General features: G+C 49.4%; 2 protein-coding genes and 1 long non-coding RNA gene across 3 annotated transcripts in view; 2 read left to right on the top strand and 1 right to left on the bottom strand.

Moving 5' to 3' along the window:
* Positions 1–3,410: 3,410 nt before the first annotated feature.
* LOC142598638 (uncharacterized) overlaps positions 3,411–21,676 on the bottom strand; it is a 40,102-nt gene continuing 21,836 nt past the window's right edge. Inside the window, exons 12-14 of the long non-coding RNA XR_012832697.1 lie at positions 11,114–11,225; positions 8,373–8,557; positions 3,411–4,334 (exon numbers count right to left, since the gene is read on the bottom strand). This is a non-coding gene — a long non-coding RNA (uncharacterized LOC142598638). The remainder of the gene's footprint in view (positions 4,335–8,372; positions 8,558–11,113; positions 11,226–21,676) is intronic.
* On the top strand, positions 3,511–10,253 carry LOC104634505 (keratin, type II cytoskeletal 4-like). Its single transcript, XM_010301044.2, has 9 exons — positions 3,511–4,062; positions 5,275–5,489; positions 6,608–6,668; positions 6,981–7,076; positions 7,910–8,074; positions 8,516–8,641; positions 9,083–9,303; positions 9,715–9,743; positions 9,859–10,253. Exons 1-9 carry the CDS (start codon positions 3,511–3,513, stop codon positions 10,251–10,253), a joined length of 1,860 nt encoding a protein of 619 aa, XP_010299346.2.
* On the top strand, positions 14,726–19,719 carry LOC104634506 (keratin, type II cytoskeletal cochleal). Its single transcript, XM_010301046.2, has 9 exons — positions 14,726–15,406; positions 16,231–16,451; positions 17,036–17,096; positions 17,617–17,712; positions 17,833–17,997; positions 18,128–18,253; positions 18,589–18,809; positions 18,927–18,961; positions 19,202–19,719. Exons 1-9 carry the CDS (start codon positions 14,726–14,728, stop codon positions 19,717–19,719), a joined length of 2,124 nt encoding a protein of 707 aa, XP_010299348.2.

The following is a 21,676-nucleotide window of genomic DNA, read 5'->3' as shown; positions in this document are numbered from 1 at the left end:
GAAGGAACCTCAAGGATTATCTTGTCCATCTTTTTGCCCCAAAGCAGCATAAAAGGTGCGTAATGGCCAGGGACAAGCCAGGCTGAGGGTGAACATCTACTGTAGAGCAAGGTTACTGGGAGGAAAGCAAGGTGCCCAGTGGCGATGGAACCATCATCTCTACCCCGGTCCCCACAAATCCACCAACTGCTTTGATGTGGGAGCAGAATCAAGCTGCAGTTAAGAGACTGGGAACAGCTTTGGAGAGCTGGACCCATGAAACCAGAGGGAGATGTCCCAGGGGCCTCATTTTAACGGTGACTTCATGGTCCCTTTCACAAGGAGCCACAAAAACTGCCCAGCCTGCAGGGAAGGAGGGAGAGCACCAGCGTGGCCAAGCCCTGCCAACCCTGTTTTCTCAGGTGAGGGTCTTAAAAAGAGGTTTTCTCTCTGGGAGAAAGCAGGCTTGGATGGCTGGGTTGTTACAGCTGAAATGGTAGCAGGAGGTTGGAAACCCCCCCCAGGCTCTCCCTGTCTGCTCGGATGGCTTAACAGGTCCCAATTTAGTAAGGTGCTTAAGCAGAATTAATTTATCCCAGCGTACATGGGTACATGTAAATCTCAAAGGCATAAGTCTCATGGGAGCCACCACAGTTCAAGGCATATTTAGGGCCAAGGACCTCAGGGATTTCCCCAGTAAATCTGGGTGTAAGAAGCTGCTTTAAAGCTATGCTGAATCCCATCAGCCTGAAAACAGTGGTTTCATCTCTTCCTTGTAAGGAGGAAGGTTAGTCCCTTTCTAGAGCTCTTCAAACACTATCTGACCTGCAATCAGCCAGGACAAAGCATGGAGACATGAAGAAGTTCTCTAAGAAGAAGGCATTTGCATCTGACTTGAGCCAGTGCTGTGCATGTGTGCAGCCGATGAAACAAAGGCGATTGCAATCCTTCTCTTCAGAAGACCAAAATCACATCAGAGTGCTTCCTCCTTTGAAGCTGATGTAACTGGTGCTCAGGGCTTCCACCATGTGACTGAGAACCAGCTTTGTGAAAGCTCAGCAGATGGAAACCACAAGCGCTGCCCTGAACCATCCCTCTCTGATGTGCAAGGCTGGGCACCTGGAAGAAGCCACTTCTTAGGGCTGCGAGGAGGAGCCAAAGGTTGAAGCGCAGGTTTGTTGCTTTCGATCCGTGGGGAAACAGCCTGGCAGCACGTCGTACGTAAGAAGGGATCTCAGAGCTCGCAGCTGGTGGAGAAACGTGGATGATGATTGTCCCATGAGTGGCATTTTCCCTGCTTTCCAACAAAACCAGGGGCTTGGAGGGTCTACAGCCCTCAAACGGTGCCTGTATCACCCAGGTGGCACAAGGTCCTCTATAGCGTGCAGCCAAGCAGAGATATGGAGGAAAGCAGGAACCTGACCCGAACCAGATCCAGGTTTCTGACACCTGGAAAAACCAGCAGGTCGCTGCCCTCAAGGGTGAAGGGCCGTGTCTGTCTTGCCATGGAAAGGAGCTGGAGTCTCCGATGCCTCGACTCTGCCCCACCGCAGCTGCACCAAGCCAGCGTGCAGGGCTCAGGCGTGCAGCAAGCAGAACCACAGCCACTTGTGCCAGTAATCTGACAGCCTGGCTTCTCCCTGTTTTTCCGCTTGCCCGTGGCTGTGCCCACCTAAAAGACTTCATGAAAGTCATGTTGTATGGACCTACCTAAAGGCTAAGTGATGCTCTAGCCCAGCCATGAATGCCCTATTCCCAGGCAGCGCTCCAGGCTTGGCTTCAGACCACGTGCCCAACTGTCCTCTACAATGCTTGCACCAACACTTCAGTACAAAATAAAATAAATTTCCAAAATAATTCCCCCTTTTCACTTACTAGCAAGAGGTTCCGGTGCTTGGATTACCTTGGGCAGAATGACATGAAGGAGCCCAAAAGCTCTTCTGCTTTCTCCAACTATCCCAATCTCACAAATGAAAGTACATCTCATTGCAAGATGTTCATCCTAATATACTCAGACCAATGCAGCTACAATGAAACTACTCCATGGTTATAATTGCATATAGTATTTTACAGTTCATTTCAACCCATTATGAGACCTGCAAAAAAAAAAAAAAAAAAAAAAAAGGAAGATCTTTACCTGGAAAGACTCCATGAATATTCTAAATCATCATAATTCCCTTGCATTATTTTTAATTCAAGACAACCTATTTCAAATTTACAATAGCATTGACTAGGAATCCTCCTAGAACTGGTTAATTTTGCCCCAGCAAAGATGCAAAGACTTCTCAGGGCAAGCTATGCAATCACTTATGATTCTGTGATTAGACCCCTTTGTTAAGGCAAAAAAGAAACTTTATTTGTTTCCAAGCAAATTCAAAAATAGTTTTAAGAATTTTAATTAAGAAGGTAGAGTACCTTCTCATTAACAGATATTACTAGAATAATTTAACGTCAGATAGGTGTGTCACAGGAATACGAGGAAAAAAGTTTACTCCGGCTAACATTTCTCAACCTGTTTGTAACACTTTGCTTCACGTCTTTGTTGCATCTCCAGCTATCGTTTGCGTGAATTTGCCGTGCGCACCGGTCGCATCACACCCAGATACTAAACAAAATTATCACCTTCCCTCGGCACTTAATTCGATCATAAATTGCTGTCTGCAGCGAAGCGTTTCCCAGAAATGCCTTATTTTCAATTCCAGGCATTCTAAGGGGTACGCGAAGCCCAGCTGGACCACTGCCTTGCCTTCACGTGCATGAACCCCAAATTTTCCAGACCATCTGCCGCACGACCGAATTTGTCCTCGTCACCGTCTCGCGCAGTTCATGCTCCATCGATAAGGAAACCACCAACCCCATCCTGCTCCGCTTATCAGCGCACGAGCCGGCAAACACGGCTCCAACCGAATCGCCTACGAGAGCCGTAGCCATACCCACGAGAGGAAGAGACGAATGCTTACAAGAACGTTCCCGACAACGTCGGTGCCGTGCTTTGACGGATACGCCTTCCTCCTCCTCCCCTATCGGCACCGGTCATTGCTCAAGATCCAGCCCTGAGCTGGCGAGAGACCCTGGAAGAGGCGGCATCGCCACGACATTTTGCAGGAGGTCCTGAAACATAATTAAACGCTGTGGTGAAACCGAACCGTAAACAAGCTATGAATAAAAACCCCTTGAATTATTTTGCTAAACTATAATTACACAATAAGGAAGCAGATTAATTAAGTAAAATATAAGTCCTGAAACTGAAGCTTGCAAGCAAAGCAGTTTATTTTAATTTCCACATTATTTCGTATGAGATAGAAGTGTTTGCTGTGGGTTTAAAATGTTGGAAGCCATTCCTTGCTGCCAGGCAGACCAAACCCAGTGGATAAATTAAATTTTTGCATCTCAGGCACCTCCTGAAATGTATATAAGGAGAAGGGCTCTGCCTCAGAGAAGCTAAAGGAGATCTCCTTCTTTCACTCCCTGCTCCTCTCTTGCTCTTCTGCTTTGCCGTTACCGCTTCACCTCCCGTCCACCCCAGCCACCATGAGTCGACAGTGCTACACCTCCAGCTCTCTCCTGGGAAGACGGGGCTTTTCCTCCGCATCCGCCGTCTGCGGCCTCGGCAGGGGCAACAGCAGCTCAGCCTCCGTCTGCCAGCCGGTGGGACGGAGATGTGGAATCGGTGGCTTCAGCAGCCGGAGCGTCTGCGACCTGGGGAGAGGGCAAAGGATTTCCTTTGGTGGGAGCTGCCGCAGCGGGGTCTACGGTGGCGCCGGCGTCGGACGTTGCGGCGTGGCTTACGGCGGAGGACGCTTTGGCGTGGGCACTGTCGTGGGGTTTGGTAACTGCGGAAGCTATGGGGGCCTGGGCAGCTACAGAGGTCTTGGGGACGGCGTGGCTATCGGAGGCTATGGCGGCGGCATCGGCATCGGCCTCGGTGGAGGTAGATCCGAAGGGATTCGGGGCGTCAGCATCCACCCAGAGCTCCTCAAGCCTCTCTGCGTGGGGGTCGACCCCGAGGAGTGCCAAGTGCGGACCCACGAGAAAGAGCAGATCAAGAACCTCAACAACCAGTTCGCCTGCTTCATCGACAAGGTGAGACCCCGCTTCCCTCCAGGCTGGCTGTTTGTCTCGTTTCTCTAGGCTCCGATGGATGGATTGTCTCTAGGGAGACAACGTCGGGAGCTCTTTTTGCTGGCACCCGGGTCTCGCAATGGTCTCTGATAGACCATGGTGGTCCTGACCTGGAGACGTTGGATCTAAGCCTTGTACCAAGGCAACTGCACCGGTATTTTAGCTTTTTGATGGTCACCAGTCTGCTAAATAGCTAAATCAGGAGCGGCTCCAGGGATACAGTAAATCAAAACCTGTGAGAGAAGGGATGGACACACAGAAATGTAAAAAGGCAAAATAGGAACTTTTATTACAAATGTATAATCTGACATTGCTATCACACCTCTGTAAACTCCAAAGGACTTTTGCATTTCTAAAACCGTTTGTGTGCTTCATCAAGGAGATGTGGAAAGATAGCTGTCTAGCTAAAATGAAATGAATGATTTTAACTTCTCTGTCCCTCCACTCTGTCAATGAAATGATTTGGTGATTTCCTAAACAGATGTTATTTATCCTTGTTATCTTAGCTAAGCCTAAGGGTTTTCATTGCTGTTTAGGGATGTATTATAGGGAATGATTTTTCAAGCGGCAGAGAAACCTTTGCTCTGTCTGATCTTGATTTTCTTTGTGAGTTGTTCTGCAGCTGGAAAAACCAAACCCACGTAAGAGGAGCCACTCCGCTTCCTCCCATTTGAAAAATGACTTATTCATGATCCATAAAGGTTCTCAAGTACTAGAGAGCTCTTTAATCTAGAAGTGAAAGGCATGATAAATATCCGTGGTTAGAGTTTAAATCAGATACATTCAAATGAGATCCTGGATAGAGCTCTTAGTGCTGCGGAAGACTCGTTATTGTAATCAGCCCATCAGAGGAGGCAGAGGATCCTCCATCAGCGAGTTGTCGCAGGGGAAGAGCTGGTGCTTGGTTGAACTGTGCTTTGGTCAAAGAGACGATTGGCCTCAACACAGAGCAAACGCACCGATGTTGTTCAGCCTGTGATACGAGTCCTGGGTGGGACCAGGTTTAGCTCAGAGAAGATGCTGTTCTCACTCAGGCTGCCGAGAAATCAGCACTTAACCATTCGCATTTCTGATTTTATTTTTCATTTTTCCTTTTGGAAGGGGAGAAACCCAAAGCGCCTTTGCCTGGGACAAGAGGGGGTTGCATGACTCTCGCATCTCTTGCTTCCCCAGGTCCGGCTGCTGGAGCAGCAGAACAAGGTGTTGACCACCAAGTGGGAGCTGCTGCAGCAGTATGTCCTCCCAGCTTCCCGGAGAAACCTGGAGCCCGTTTTCGAGAACTTCATCTGCAACCTGAGGAAGCAGCTGGAGTGTGTGCTGGGGGAGCGAGAGAGGCTGGAGAACGAGGAGCGGTGCCTCAGGGACCTGGTTCAAGAGTACAAGTGCAAGTAAGTGTACGCAGAGAGAAGCTGCAGACTGGGGTGTTTGCTGGCCCGAGCGGCGTTTCTGAGCGTGAAGCCAATGCGATTGCACTGGTGGGTCCAAAAATTGGGGCAGAGGGAGGGGAGCAGGGCAGGGGACACCAGTACCAGGCTGGTTTCCTGTACTGGGGTCCCACTGCTGCACCTCAGATGCTGGCGATGGACTGGGAGAGCTCTTCAACCACAATTTTTCCTTAGGGAGAGGGACAGGGAACCACTTTTCCTCTCCCTAACACTCCTGTGCACCACCACGGTTTGCCATATCAAATCTCCCACATCATCTGCGCCTCTGGCTGTCCCCGGTGCCATCCATCCCCACAAAACCCCCAGCCTCTTTGTCTCCACCCCACGCTTTATCCACATCGTCTCTGCTAGGCTTCATCCTCTCTTCCCAGAGGGAATGTGGGAATTGTTCTTTTAATCGAAGCTGCAGATATTCCTTAATAGCTCCCCGTGTCCTCTGCTAAGCCACGAACCAGGCCACTTGGTGTTATACAGCACAGGAGAAAAGAGTGATCCTTTCTCCAGAGAACTTACAGTCTCAGATGTTTTTTCTCACTGAGCCACCACAGAGAGGTCAGACTCATAGAATCGTCTTGTGAAAGTTCTTCTAGGTGCCAGTTACTTGGTCATTACGCACTACTTTCCTTCCCTTTGCACCTGGGAGTTTCAAAGGTTGCTCAAGCTCCTGACCTCCCTTGGGGCATTTTGGCCACCATCTCCCCATAAACAGAGCAGAGTCCTGGATGCTTCAGAAAAACATCACACGAAGCAGCAGGGCTAGAAGAACCAACCCAAGCCTTCAGCTGAACTACACGGTTTTGCATTTCTAGTGGTTTGGCCTGATTTACTGCCACCTCACTCCAGCCACCGATACTGCTGGCGTGGACTATTTAAAACTGCTGAACAAAGCCCAGTGGGGAGGAAGGAAAGAGCAACAAAGCAAAAATCAAAAAGGAGGTACAAAGAGAATAGGGAGAGGCTCTGGTTTTAATCACCCATCCCATGTTCTGCACTGGTCGCTCGGGTGGTGGGGACAGGACTGCCGGGGCTCAGCATCCCACACCTCTCCTTTCCTCCTGCAGATATGAAGATGAGATCAACAAGCGCACGGCTGCGGAGAACGAGTTTGTGGTGCTCAAGAAGGTGAGTCACATCAGGGACAATGTCGGTGAGACCGACTGAGGCACGTGGGCAAAACCCGGGTGTGGGGTCAGGGAGAGAAGTGGGGAGTCTCAGCACCATGGCACTGAGCCCTCACCGGGTAACCTCCAACGAGAGGAGACCCAAAGAATTTGGAGAACCCCCACCGGGTTGTAAGCACATCCAACGCAAACCCAGATAGTCCTAAGGGATGGAAATGGTGAGGTTTCCTCCAAATCTAACAGAAAAAATGAGTTTTGCCACAGTCCCTGTTTCTTCACCTCTTTCCACCGAATACGTGGTGTCTCTCTCCAGGATGTGGACTGTCTCTACCTGACCAAGGAGGAGCTGGAGGTGAGAGTGGGCCTCCTGCGGCAGCAGCTGGAGTTCCTGAAGTGCATCTACGCCGAGGTAAGAGCTCCCGGCTCCCTGTCTGCTGCCCTGGGGATGACGCATCATCTGCTGCCCCCCCTGCCCCCAGCTCTTACACCAACACTAAATGCAGGGAAAGGTATCTTTTCTGAAAATCCTGAAATTGCATCCCAAAAATCTCTCTCTCTTTATGTGTATTTGGTAACAACACTGTCACAGACATGCTGGGAAGGCACGTTGTCTCCTGGTTGTCTCTCATTGCTGGCTGCAATGGGAGGGATCTTCTGCAAGAAAAAGCCCCTCAAATTCTCATCCAAACCATCCCTGGGAACTACTGAAACATCTCACTCTTCAAAACCCAAATATTTTTAGCACTTCACTTTTTAAGCTACACTAATCAAAATATTTTGGTGAAAGTAACGCTTCCGTCTAAAATGTAGTAAGTTCTTAACAAAATGCACAGGGGACACTTTTGTCTTCGCACCTTTTCCAGCCAAACGCCTCCCAGCAGGCTGTAGGCACCGGGGCCCAAAGCACCCACGCCCGAGGGATTCGCAGCCCAGAAAACTGCTGACGCAGCCAGAAACGCCGAGTTGCAACGAAGCGAGTTGCTCCACCAGGATTCCCCACCCTTCCTTAGGGAACTGCATGCAGCAATCCCATGTTATGCCACCAAAACAGGTCCCAGCTGCCAGCCCTTGCTGGAAACCAGTTACCCACCTGGAGAACCCCATGGTCTAGTTGGCCGTTAATGAGAGAACCCCCCCAATCCTCCACCTTCTCAGCAGACCCCCCCCCCTTTGCCAAGGGTGCCTGCACGCCTGGTTTGGGCTGGTTGAGGGAAGGGGACTGACACGTGATGGGTCTTGCAGGAGAGAGCTCAGCTGGATTGCCAACTGTGTGACACCTCTGTCATCGTGCAAATGGACAACAGCCGGGACCTGGACATGGAAGGCATCATCAAGAGTGTTGAGTGCTGCTATGAGGAGATTGCCCAGAAGAGCAAGGCTGAAGTGGAGGCCTTCTACCAAACCAGAGTGAGTATTGACACCACCAGCACAGATGGCAACGAAATCCCTTGGCCAACAAAACTCTGGGGACAATTTCTGTCCTCCTTGATGCAACTTAAACCCACCCCACAGTGTGAAAGCATTGCTGTCTGCTAAAGAAAGTCATGCCACCCCCCCCCCCCCCCCCCCCCTTCAAAACTGTGGTTTAAGACTTTTCTGTAAAAACAGAGCTCAGCAGATCACAGTGTTGCTTCAGAGAGGTCTCCTCTGTGCATACCCATCAGGAACACCATCCCCTTCCTAAAGGGCAATGCTCAGGACCTACCCAGGACTGTTGCCTTGTCTGGGCTGAGGTCATGTCTGGGTGCTTCCCGGGAGCACCCACGGCAGTGCAGCTCCGGAGAGTCACCACCTTCCCTGGAAGGGGCGATTCGGGTGCGTTAACGTCATCCTCTTCCCGTTCAATAGCTGGAGGAGCTCCACAGCAGCAGGGGCAAGTTCTGCGATGACCTGAGAAACAACCAGAGCGAGATAGCCGAGCTGAACAGGATGATCCAGAAGCTGCAGTGTGAGTCGGACAACGTGAAGAAACAGGTAGGACGAAAGGTTGAATGGTCCATGGGCAGCGTGCAACTGTTGGGTGTGCAACTTCTCCAGCAAAGGGCTTTGTCCTCACCAGCTCCCACCCTGCTGAGCTGTAAAGACACACCCCCCCACCCAGCTTAAGCCTATATATTTGTAGCTTCTCAACTTAAGGCTGTCGATACAAAAAGAAGCAGATTTATTTCTCACTTAGCTAACAAGCAGAAGACAGTTGGTTTGGCTAGAACAGTGTTTGCCGCATGCTTCCTACCGGGGTGCAGCCAACAGGTCCCCTCCCCTTCATCCCCAGTAGACTTGGCCATTGCATGTGTCCAGCCTAAATCCAGAGTCTCTGGCAGTTCCTAGCTGAGAAACAAGGGGGTACACAAGGAACCTGTGAAGATGCCTCCTACTATCACCAGTGGCCACCCCTTTGCCCGTTACTGTCCACAGATCGCAGCTCTGCAGACGGCCATCTGCGACGCTGAGCAGCGGGGCGACTGTGCCCTCAAAGATGCCCGGCAGAAGCTGATTGACCTGCAAACTGCACTGCAGCAAGCCAAGGACAAGATGGCATGCTTGCTGAGAGACTACCAGGAGCTGCTGAACGTCAAGCTGGCCCTGGACATCGAGATTGCCACTTACAGGACACTGCTGGAAGGAGAAGAGAGCAGGTAGGAGCATCCCTAACGATAGTTGGCAAAACCCATCAGGAGGAGAGACAGGCAGTGAGAAATGCTGGGTGAAGGTGGTTCCCCATGGGTGCAGAGGGGAGCATCATCCCTGCTTCCTCCTCATCCTCCCAGGGCAGTCGGATCGCAGTGCACCGCGCAGGCTGCAGTCAGATGCCCTGCTTGCAGTACAAAAAGAGGATGGGATATTAAGATGTCTATGGGATTTGGGGATCCAACCCCGTTGTGCTTCGGTGGGCAATTCGGACCAGCACCTCACACCTGGGTGCACAGAAAAGCCAAAGTACCTGCAGGGCTGCCAAGGAGACAATGGCTGGGCAGCACCTCTATTTGCTTGTAGATTTGAGGAATATTTCCCTAAATACATCTTTGAGACATTTCTTTTCTTAACAGGATATGTACTGGCAACCCTGTGAGCGTAGGTAAGCTAACGAAGCATTCCCTTAATTTCCTTACAAGTCTTCTAAGCTTATAAGTTTCCTTATAAGCTGGGTTTTAGCTGCTTTGGGACTGACTGAGCCTGTTTTTCTCCCACAGCTGTGGTCAGCGGCGGTGGCACCGTCGGAGAGTGCCGATCCCTATCCGGAATTGGAGGCAAATGTGCCGTCAAGACAGGAGGGGCCGGTGCGGGGTTAGGGGTGGTCTCCTCCTTTGGTGTCGCCGGCACCGGCTTTAGCACCCGGAGCGTAGATTGCCTTCCCAGGGTGGGGGGTGGATTTGGGGCGAGGAGCGCGGTCAGCTGCGTGGGGCGAGAAGTGATCTCCGGTGCGGAGGGGGTGCAGTGCACCACCGGCATGGGCAACCTGGGGAACGTCGTGTGCGCTGGCGTGGAGCAGTGCAGCCCGGGAGCCGTCATCATTCCCGGGGCAGGGGTGTGCGGCACCGGGAGCAGGTACAGCACAGCCGTGCGCGTGGTCAGAACAACCCGGTAGAGACCGGGAAGCAACGACACATCATATTTTAAAATAATCAGCATTTCTGCAATAAAACAGTATTCCCCTTCCTTCCGACAGCTATAGGGATCACACAACCATGCGCTGCCCGTGCCCACACAATTAGGCTAGTCGCTCTACCGAAAACTCTTTGCATGATCAAAACCCACCTTCTCTTGCATGTGCTTCTTGGGGGAAACCTACTGCCGCGGTCTCAGCCAAGCGAGGTTTTCATTTCAGAGAGCCCATACCTGCCTCCACACAGCATCTTAAATCAGTCCTCTCTGCTTGACCCCTTTTCAGCAGGGATTTTCTTTCCCTGATGCAGCTGTTGCAAAAGCATGAAAAATTTGGTCATCCCAACTTCAGAAAGAGAAGCCGCATTTTAATTGTCCGAGATGGAGTTGCAGCTATTATTTAACTTCTTTAATGACACCAGAAAATCCAATTTTTCCTGTTTACGAGAGGGTTGGTAATGCTTATGTAAATTGGTCCAAGTTGCTACACCAGGTTTGGTAGAGCAGATTTTAATTACACACCGACGAGCACCTTATATTTCTGTAGTTAAATGCATGCGTTGTTTTTCCTGTGTGTGTACTAGATAGACGGATTTAACGCTTTTAATATGTAAGTGAACAGAGTTGATTATCCTTCGCTTACTCCAAACTTTCAGCTGTACCTTCAATAAACTACATGCATAATTCACGCTTTGCTTCACAGGTTTTGTTTCCCTCCCCGATATTACAAAAGCACAGATATTTTCTCAAACACGAATCTCCAAACGGGCAGGGTTGGTGGAGTTCTAACAAAGTTTTTTTGAGACTTTGTCTGCTCTCCTTCCTGATGCGCTTTTTGCATACCTTTATTCCATCTAGAGATTAGCGTGGCCACGAGGAAGTCTGGAAACGCAGGATATTTAACCGCTCGTGGGATGCGCAGCTCACTTGGGATCTCTCACATTGTTTGGGATCTCTGGAGGCAGAACAAAAAAGCCCTTGTTTAAAGAAATCAGTGAGAACCAGCTCTGGTAGTAACAAAAAGAAAATAATCCCAAACCCCACCCCTGAAACCCTCTCACGAGAGTACGCTGATTTTAGAAGAAAGCCAGAAAAAAGCGGAGCTTCCCAAAATGCAGCATCAGGCCCTTTCTTCCTCAAACACCCCACTTTCCTTAACGCACGTTAAGGGCAGAGTCTGTAGGATGCGCCTGGACATCCCCGCCAACATCCCTTGCAGGGAGGGGAAAAACCTTCTCCCATCGTTTTAGGAGACTGGGGTTCAGGTTTGATCAGGTTGCCCCCTCCCTCTTCTCTGCGAGGGTCCCCAGTTTCCACGGGACCGTGACCCACTGAAAGGTCTCTGTAACGCGGCTGGGAAGGGCTTGCCAAGGCAGCACTCATCACAGCTGGATGCACAGCTGGATGCAGGGAAAACCAGATGGTTCTGTTGGCTTCTTCCCTCCCACGGCTCGCCTGGGCGCAGCCGAAAGCCCCCGAGACAATTTCGTTCTGAATTGCCCTTTGGAGAAATGTGTCTCTCCTCACCCAGTCTGGAAGCAGCACAGGGTGTGGGCAGGTTCATCTATCCCATGAAAGGCACGCTGAGGACCGGGTGTCATAATTTATTCCCCCACTTTGCTTCCTAGACTTCACTGCTGACGCACGGCTTGTCTGCCCCAACCTCTCCACGGCTGGAGGATGAGTTCAACCACCCTACCGGGCTCAGTCTGTCCATGCTGGTGTGATGGTGGTGAACCCACCACTGGTTCCCACTGGTTGAACGTCCACCTCTGCTTCTCTCCCAGCACAGAGGCTGTGCCGAGCGCGGTGGATTCAGGCTTCCCATGTCTGCGGTGCTTTTCTGATGGAAAGCAAGATGATTTATTGGATGTGATCAGCAGGTAGCAGATCACTAATTATTTTTTAATAAATCACATACCTTAGCAACACTGTCTAGGCTGGGGGGGGGTGCGTGTGTGTGAAAGCCAAATGAATCAGCCCTTGCTGAGAAGGCAAAACCCACCCACCTAAAAGAGGATGTTTTTTGAAAGGTTATCTTCATCTTTTCTGTCTCAATGCATACAATTCGGACTTCACCTCATTTGTATGTAAATAACAAGCAGAAACACCCAAACAAGAAGCTCCCATTGCCCAAACAGCTCATAATTTATGTTGATCACCTCCCCGCAGAACAATACCCGCACACCAATACCCAGCCGGCTCCCCAGGGTACCAAAGCAGCCCAGCAGCTCTTGCATTTCTGAGAGAACACCTTTAATCATCCCTGCCCTTCTCAACCCCCAAGTATTGCAAAACCCATGTTTTCTGCTGCCTACTTGAAAACATTTGTGTAGAACAGGCTAATTTGGAGAAAAAAGGCCAGGAGCAAGTTTTTCAGAGGCCAAATCCTGCTCAGTGTCACCCTGGACATGCCTCTTTGTAGATCTACAGAGTCTAGTAGGGTTGATCCAAACTGACAGATGCAAAAAGCCACATCTGCCTCTGGGTATGGAGCCCACAAACCTCATCCCCTCCACACAATAAACCACCCTGGTAAAGAAAAAGCACATTTTTCACCCAGCCTTTGCATCCCTTGCATACCTTGTGGACAGTGGGCTGAAGGAAGAAGAGTGTGGGAGCCTAAAACGACAATTCCCTCTTTCTTCTTGGCCGCCCCACCTTTAATCCCATTATATTCATTCAGCTCTAATATCTGATCCGAACCCGTTTGTCAGCTTCAGGACAATCTGCCTTTACTGGGGTCAAGAAAGCATGAAGACAATCTCATTTTCCCATCGCACCCAGGTTTTGAATTTTATGCAAATAATCAAGGCAATAGATGTTCATGAATTTCAAGTGACATCCCAGGCAGATTCAGACCAACATTTTCCAAAGAGAAGCAAGCCGACCTGCACCAACCGGGAATTTCACACTGCAATGGGAAATTCTATTTGAGTGACCCAACTCTCGCAGTTTGAGCCTGCCCGGCAGCATTTCTCTAAGGATAATCACATATTTGGTCTTCTGTATTTGGTAGAACATGAAGCACCTGCTTAATTTTTTCTTCCAGAGATGCCAGTGGGATTTTAGCTTGTACTTAATGGTTTTGTAGCACTGGGGCACATGACTATGTTTTGAAGGGCGTGCAGAGTCCTGTCCTGCAAATATGGTTAAGCTCCAGTCATGCACATAGCACGGGCAATGCCACCAAGACAGCAACATGCTGAAAAAGAACTGAGCTCTTAAATACAAAGAATAAAATACTCTAGACGTTGCAGTTCCACAAAGTCTGTGATGCCAGAAAATGTCACCACACCCTATTGAATTTGCTCTTTTTCCCAAGGACTCCAGGAAGTAAAATAACAAGATTTTGTGGGAGTATTTTTCATGCTGGTTAAGTCTTTGCTTTTGGCAACAATTTGAACGGAAAGGTTCAAAGGTCTGTAAAAGAAATCATAGCTGTAAAGAGCTAGAAACCCCAGATCGGTTACATCTTAATGTTAGCATGCAAATAATACAGTTCCGCAAAGCCGGGCAAAGTGTTTTTCAGAAAATCTGCCTCTTTCGTTGAAAATGCTTCTTAGATCAAGATGAAAATAAATTGATCACACCATCAGCTGGCTGGAAACGTTGCAACGGCAACCTCCGGGTGGGACGGAGTTGTCCTCTGGAGGTGCCAAGATCGCTAGAAAGGAAGCCTAGGAAACCTGTTGTAGACTAAATAACTAACACTAAATGGCCAAAATTTGAAGTGACATTTAAATACAGTGTCTCAGAGGAAAACCATGGATCAGAACCTCTTTGCACTAGGCACTGAGTCAGCTCAAAAAGATGGTCTCTGCCTGACTAGTGTGAACAGGCAGACTGGATAAATTATAGCCATGAAAGAGATGTCAGGCTACATGAACGTCACACCCATGTGTTCCCTTCAGGCGAGGAAGCCCCGTGAAAATTTTATGTTCAGATTTAGCCATTTTAGTCTCAATGCCTTTCACTCAAGTTAATCCAGAGGACCCTCCACTAAGCTCTGCACTGATCTACTGCATCTTATTAGTAGCACAGGGGTACCTGGATAGCCATGTCCCTTTTTCACTCCTTTTTGTTTCTTTTCTTTTGCTTCACAGCAAGAAAATAAAATAACACATCTCCGCGAGCAAGCAGAAGCTTTGCACTAAGGCTGAGCTCTCCCTGCCAAAAACCAGGGAGTTAGATAACTCTTCTAGCTGAGCAGATTCACACCGGCTCTGATAGGTGTGTTTGAGTGCAATCAGTGTTTAACAAATTTCAATAAGACAGCTGGCTGCCTGGCACGTCAAAACCATGAAGGCACTAAATTGATCGCTGGACTTCCACACAACCAAGCCCAGATCCCCAGAGGGATAAAAAGGGCATCCCGCACTCCCTTCCATCGGAGAGCTGCACTCTCTCAGCCTGCTGCTTCTCGCTGGTGCTGGGCTGTTATCTCCTGCCGCAATGAACCGGCAAACTTACAGCATGAGAGCGGGAGGTGGAGGCAGGTCTTACAGCACTGCCTCAGCTGTTATTCCAAGTGGCAACAGGGCTGGCTTTAGTTCGATGTCCGTGGCACGATCTGGAGGAGGTGGAGGTGGTTTTGGAAGGCTCATTGGAGGAGGAGGAGGTGGTGGTGGAGGTTTTGGCAGCAGGAGCCTCTACAGCCTTGGCGGTAGCAAGAGGATATCCATTGGTGTTGGAAGCAGCTTCCGAGCTGCTTTTGGGAGCGGAGCTGGTGGTGGCTCTGGCCTGGGAGGTTGTGGTGGTGGTGGCTGTGGACTTGGTGGTGGCGGAGCTGGTGGCAGTCTTGGACTTGGTCTCGGTGGTGGAGGTGGTGGATATGGGTTTGGTGGAGGTGCTGGCGGGCTTGGCTTTGGTGGTGGACATGGAGGTGGTGGAGGGTTTGGCTTTGGTGGAGTAGGGGGGCTGGGAGGATTCAGTGGAGGGCTGGGTGGCAGCAGGAACCCAGCGGGATTTGGTGGTGGCCCACCTGGAGTCGGTACAATCCAAGAAGTGACGGTCAACCAGAGTCTCCTGGCACCACTGAACCTGGAGATAGATCCAAACATCCAGCAGGTGCGAAAAGATGAGAAGGAGCAAATCAAGACCCTCAACAACAAGTTTGCTTCTTTCATTGACAAGGTGAGACTTCATCGAGTGCTGCAGAATCGTGATAGAGAGGGAGCGAGACAGTTTTGTAGCTACACAAATACGACTTCATAGAATACACTCTATTGCATATTTCCTACCTGCATGTCTTCATTAAAGTAATCAAAAAAGAACATTCTTCTAAACAGTTACAAGGCAGAAAACTAGACTAGAAACTAGTAATAAGAGGATTAGATCCAAGTTTTGTGCCTGAGAAATACAAATATATTAGCTCAAATGGAGCAAACCAGTTTCAGGTCCAGATGTAGCTGCTTAACCCAGCTCTCTCTGTGGGGAATCACAGCAGACATGTTAGTCCTTATTGCTTTATTGCCTGCAAGCTAAAGTCCTTTTAATATTGACTCAACTTAAGTCCTTCCTTGGCTTTTACTTGAGTAAATATGTAGTATATATGAGCAAGAGGAAAGGCAATTAAGTACTTGTCTTTTAACCTGTAGTACTCAGATCTCAGCTTTAAAGAAGGAAGATAAATATCTCTTACAAAGAAAGAAAAACCAAAGGATGTTCAAGAAAGCAAGTGATCAAAGAGCTGAAGTCACATTTTCTAATGATTGCTCATTGGCTTGCTAAATTAAATCGTCTCTAAAGAGAACTGTCCACTCAGGACAGATTTGCTTAGCTACTGGATGGGCTAACGTAGCCCTGGATAACCTGGAGGATATTCACAGCTGGATTTAATACCCTGGATTTGCGATTTCCTTGGTTTGTGCTATGCATCAGTCCCAGTTCCTGATTATTGGCCAACAGCACACTCACAGGTATCTACTGCTAAGACTCTTCTGCTTCCCAACACTCAGGTTCGCTTCCTGGAGCAGCAGAACAAGGTGCTTGAGACCAAATGGACCCTCCTGCAGGACCAGGGTCAAAAAACCAACTCAGGTAAAAACAACCTGGACCCACTCTTTGAGGCTTACATCAACAACTTGAAACGGCAGCTGGCCAACCTGCTTAATGAGAGAGGACGCATGGATGGGGAGCTGAAGAACATGCAAGACCTCGTTGAGGATTTCAAGAACAAGTGAGTGCCTGTTAGCAGCACATCCAGGCACCCTGGGGTGAAATGGGATGCAAATGGTTCAGCTTAGCATGAGGTAGGAGGATTAACCTCACAAATTTAGCTTTCTTAAGGTCAAATATCTAGCCTGAGATATTCATCAAATGTTCTACAGAAAAGGGAAAAGAAAGTATCTCCAGTCTGTGCTCTAGCCATAACATGGTACCTATCCAATCTCCCTCTAATATACTGCTCCTATGAGGCATCACTCCCTGCAGAACCCCAGCCTTCCTCAACAGCAGCAGAAAGGTGGCCCATCGACACTTTCCCAATCAGAAAATGCAGGTTCAGCCAGGAGACAACATGTGATGACACTTGCCAAGGAAAAGCATCTAAACCAGGTTTACCTTCCTTGTTCCATCTGTGTTATGTCAAAATGTCATTTCAACCCTTTGAGAAATGGGATTCTCACAAATTTGAGCTGGGCAGTTTCTAGGAGGTTGATTTGGAAACACCATACTCAGCCCAGACAACCTTGCAGTCCTACCTGTACAACTTCTCTGCTTACCGAGGTATGATCCAGCACGTCTTTCCCTTTATCCCTGCAGATACGAAGAGGAAATCAACCGACGCGCAGCAGCGGAGAATGAATTTGTGGTGTTGAAGAAGGTGGGTGAGACAGGAGGTGCTACGGATGCTGAGCTAACCATAACCATTGCACAGGCTGGGAATGTCCTAAAGGATGGGAGATCTCATGGAGCTGCATCCTCATCCTTTAAAAGCTGTCATTTGGATTGTGGTTTTGGGGGAAAGGAAGGGAGGGGCTTGGAGAATGGAAGTAAGGTCTTGTCCTGCTCCTGTCCTACAACATACATGCACACTTGTCTGGGCAAAGCAGGCTGTGTAGAAACAAAGATGGTCAGTAGCGCTGGGAACCCCAGATACCAAGGCCAAATGGCCTGCACCCCCTCCTTATCCACTAACGAAGTTACACACAGCACTTCTTTTGGCCAAGAGATGTCCTCTGGGTGCTCTGCCAGGGGGATGTGCCCAGCACAGCTTCTCTGGGCAGGCAGCACCACCGTGGCAGTGAAAGGGGCAGCCTCATCTCCAGGCTTGGCCAGTTCCTGGCTGAGCTAAAGAAGAGGCACCATGTTCTGCAGATGTTCCCATGGCTGCTCTCTTCCAGGATGTGGATGCTGCTTACATGACTAAGGTGGAGCTGGAGGCCAAGGTGGATGCCCTGACGGATGAACTCAGCTTCCTCCGAGCCCTCTATGATGCGGTACAGTCACTCTCCTCCCCAACTTCTGTCCTGGTATCACCTCCTGGACAGTGACTGCCACAATTTGTGGCATTTGAAAAGGTAAGTGCAGCTGGTAGGATCCCGTGTGCTTCCTTGCAGGAGCTGGCTCAGGTCAGCGCACAAGTGTCCAACACCGCTGTCATTCTGTCAATGGACAACAACCGGGACCTGGACCTCAGCAGCATCATAGCTGAAGTCAAAGCTCAGTACGAAGACATTGCTAACAGGAGCCGGGCTGAAGCGGAGGCTTGGTACCAAACCAAGGTGAACAGACCCATAGATGCCATGGATGCATTTCTGGGGAAAATTACTGCTGTCTCTGTACGAGGCTGTTTGAGCCACATCTTGTCCACCCAGACATCTCAGATGGTTAACTCTTCCTTCTGAACCTCAGTTCGAGGAGCTGCAGGCCACGGCGGGGAAGCATGGGGACGACCTGCGCAACACAAAGGGGGAAATCTCTGAGCTCAACCGGCTGATCCAGAGGATCCGGTCAGAGATAGAGAACATGAGGAATCAGGTAGGAATGGCAAAGGAGTCCACAGAGACCACCCATTCTGTGGTCCCTTAGCCCCGCAGCTCTGCTTTGCTGATCAGGGACTTCAGCAGCCACAGAGCGTGACGTACCTCATTAAACATGTTGAATTCCCTCCTGAAAAGGGTACCACGCTGTACCACGTATTAAATCATTCTCACCAGTCTGGCATTTCATCTCCAGCAATGTTAGCTATGGGCAAATGACCTCAGTCATAACTGTTGTTCATTAACGCACAAGTCAGAATGGTTTTGTTTCTCGAGTGACTCTTAATGAAAAAGAAAAGCAGCATTTAAGAGTCCCAATCCTTCCCCTTGCAGTGCGTTACCCTGCAGACAGCCATCGGAGACTCCGAGGAGCGTGGGGAGATGGCCCTCAAAGATGCCAAGGCAAAGATGATTGACCTGGAAGATGCTCTGCAGAAAGCCAAAGCTGACATGGCCCGGCAGCTCCGCGAGTACCAGGAGCTCATGAACGTCAAGCTGGCCCTGGACATTGAGATCGCGACCTACAGGAAGCTGCTGGAGGGAGAGGAGAGCAGGTGGGAGCAAAATCCCTACGGGAGTAATAGCAACTATTGCTTTGCCCCTGCCAGCAGTTGGTCCCTGCTTGTCTCCTTCGTTTTGCTCTAACCTCCCCTTTATCCGCACTCCAACAGGCTGAGCGGAGAGGGACTCAACCCCATCAGCTACTGTAAGTATCGCAGTGCTTGTCTTGCTTTGGGGCCGTTGGGAGCAGAGGATGTGAGCAACTTGGGGAAAGGGAGGTTTTGCCCAATATAAGATATTCAGAGCCCTCCACCAGCATTAGTGGCTTGCACAGGGGACAGAAGTTGGGTGTAAGTCCTGTGGGTCAAGGTCCTGATGGTGGTGCTTTCTGGAACTGGGTGACTTCCAAGCAGATGTCCAACCCTCTGGTTGCTTTTTATTGCAGCTGTCGTCAGCTCCAGCTCTGGCATGGCTGGTGGAGCTGGGTTAGGAGGAGGATTTGGTGGACTGAGCCTAAGCGGAGGAGGTGGCGGAAGCGGTTTTGGTCTTGGAGGAGGCGGCGGAAGCAGTTTTGGTCTTGGAGGAGGTGGTGGAAGCGGTTTTGGTCTTGGAGGAGGCGGCGGTGGAAGCGGTTTTGGTCTTGGAGGCGGCGGTGGTGGCAGTGATTTTGGCCTTGGAGGCGGCGGCAGTGGAGGCTACAGTTTTGGAAGCGGAGGAGGACTTGGACTCGGGGGTGGTGGTGGTGGTCTTGGAGGTGGATTTGGAGGAGGCAGTGGTCTCGGCATTGGAAGTGGTCTTGGCTACGGAGGAGGTGGCGGCAGCAGTCTGAGCACCAGCGGAGGGAATTTCAGCTCTGGAAGTGCAAAAGGCACCAACCCGGGTGTGAAAATCGTCTCCAAAACCTCCTCCAGCAAAAAGAGCATAAAAAGCCAAAGCCTGAAGAATGCTACACAGCCCGAGTAAAACCAACACCAGGCCCTGCCCCAAACCATCGCTCCCACATTGCTCCTGCATTACTCCTGTACCGCTCCTGTGCACCACCATCCCCTCCACCCACCTCTGTCCCAGCTCTTCGCACCATAGTTCTTAAGCATTTGGATCAGAGTTCCAAGAAAAGCAGCGGAGCACATGTTAACCAGATTTCTCAAAGTACCTGAAACAGGATTAAAAGGAAAACACAAGCCTAAGTGATTTTCTGAATGGGGAATTGGGGTTTTTTTGGTTTTTTTGTTGTTGTTTATTTGCTTTTAATGAGGCTGAGCACCTTGTTTGTAATTGTGGCTAGCTGACAGCCATCAGATAGATCAAATAGCAGTGACAACGCAATAACTTGGGGTTTTAGCTGAGTTCTGGCCCAGGGATGGGCTGGGAACTTGGTTTCAGTTCAGCTGGCCTTGTCTTACTGCTGGGATGAACCAAACTCACTCCTTCAAGTTAAGCAACTCATCTTTGTCAGAGACGTGGGTTATTTTTCTGCTATGTAGAAATACCCCAGGAGGTTGCTGAAAGATCCCAGGCAGTGGTTTGCAAGCATGGGACCCCTCTTAAAATATCCCTTATTAGAGGAGTCACTTCGCAGTCAGTCGAGTGCGATGGAAAAACCCCTCTTTTCCCCATTCACAGCTGAGCTTTGAGAAACACGGCTCTTCCAGATGTGCTGAGCACTGCAGCTGTGTGACGTCAGGCACGCGAGCCTGGCCAGTGGTTCCGAGCGCTGTATTAGGAAATCGGTCTGAGATACCTCCATCTGAAAATTGCCACCCACAGGGATGCAGACTCAACTAGCAATGGGTTCATCTAAAAGGAAGCCCAAACAACTCTCCCATTCCTGTCCTTTCTCTTCTTAAATGAAAGTTTGCCCACAGTGGCACCTTACGTGTAACCTCATGGGTGTATTTTGTTAGAGGAGCCATCTGTGACTGATCCAAAGCATATGGAAATTCTAAATTATAGGATTTTTTAATTCTAAATAATAACTGAGGCAGAGAGTTCTTCAAAAGCAAGATGGGTATTTGCAGTTAAATTGGGTTGCTGTCCTGTCTCATGCTAGGCTTTGTTGGAACGGCTTAAAAAAAAAAGCCCAAATCATCCAACAGTCCAAGTCTTGCTGACTTTCCCCACTGTCTGGGTAGCAGCAGTCGAGGTGAAAGTCTGAGACGGTAAAAATTACACTGAAAAAAACCTGCCTGAAGGGCCACGTCCACGCTGCTGGGGGTATTTCAGCACCTCCACTACGTGTGGGTTTCTCTGCCAAAAGACAGACATTTGGTAAAGTGAGAAGCGCAGTCGGGTTTCAGCCCAGCGCATGGGAAATGAGGCAATTGGGAGCAGGAGCCCAAAGGCACCCCAGTGCCCCAGATCTACTTTCCCCCTTTCTGATGGAATTTACCCCTCTAGCCTTCCCCTATGTCTTTTTATTTTTGTGAACATATCATTAAAAAAGAAAATTGCAGCTTTTTATACTTCAATGATAGTGATATGACGCTGTGTTTTCCTTTCTCTCTCTTTTTGGAACGTGCCCAATAAAACTGGATTGTAATTTATTTGGTCCTACATCTTTTTCCTCTAAAGCAGAACCAGTAGCAGGAAATATCCCCAACCTTCAGCAGAGTGAGCTGGAGGAGGCTTTTGCTTTACTTTGGGGGAAAAGTTTCAAAATTCTGATAAAATGATAATGAAAAGCTTGAAATCAGTTGTCCCACACCAAATTGAAGAATCGGAGAAAAGAGGAGGAGGAGGGTGGTGATTTATCCATTAAGTGACAAAAAAAGTAACCAATCACAGTTCATTTCTTAACATACGATTGGGGTTAATTCAAAAACCTTTCTTCCATGGAAGGGAGGGTATTGCACACTCTGCTAGCTTGGGAAAAAAAAGCCCAAAACAGTATTTAGTTTTTGCTTTCTTAAAAAGACATAGC

This window comes from Balearica regulorum, chromosome 29, assembly GCF_011004875.1.
Source record: "Balearica regulorum gibbericeps isolate bBalReg1 chromosome 29, bBalReg1.pri, whole genome shotgun sequence".
Taxonomy (NCBI): domain Eukaryota; kingdom Metazoa; phylum Chordata; class Aves; order Gruiformes; family Gruidae; genus Balearica; species Balearica regulorum.
The sequence above is the reverse complement of the archived record's forward strand: the minus strand, read 5'-3'. Positions and strand labels throughout refer to the sequence as shown.

Coding starts and splice junctions, on each gene's coding strand:
- LOC104634505 (XM_010301044.2), top strand. CDS start 3,511: ATGAGTCGACAGTGCTACACCTCCAGCTCTCTCCTGGGAAGACGGGGC. Junction 5,490..6,607: donor GTTCAAGAGTACAAGTGCAA/GTAAGTGTACGC, acceptor TTCCTCCTGCAG/ATATGAAGATGAGATCAACA. Junction 6,669..6,980: donor AGTTTGTGGTGCTCAAGAAG/GTGAGTCACATC, acceptor GTCTCTCTCCAG/GATGTGGACTGTCTCTACCT.
- LOC104634506 (XM_010301046.2), top strand. CDS start 14,726: ATGAACCGGCAAACTTACAGCATGAGAGCGGGAGGTGGAGGCAGGTCT. Junction 16,452..17,035: donor GTTGAGGATTTCAAGAACAA/GTGAGTGCCTGT, acceptor TTATCCCTGCAG/ATACGAAGAGGAAATCAACC. Junction 17,713..17,832: donor TCCGAGCCCTCTATGATGCG/GTACAGTCACTC, acceptor GCTTCCTTGCAG/GAGCTGGCTCAGGTCAGCGC.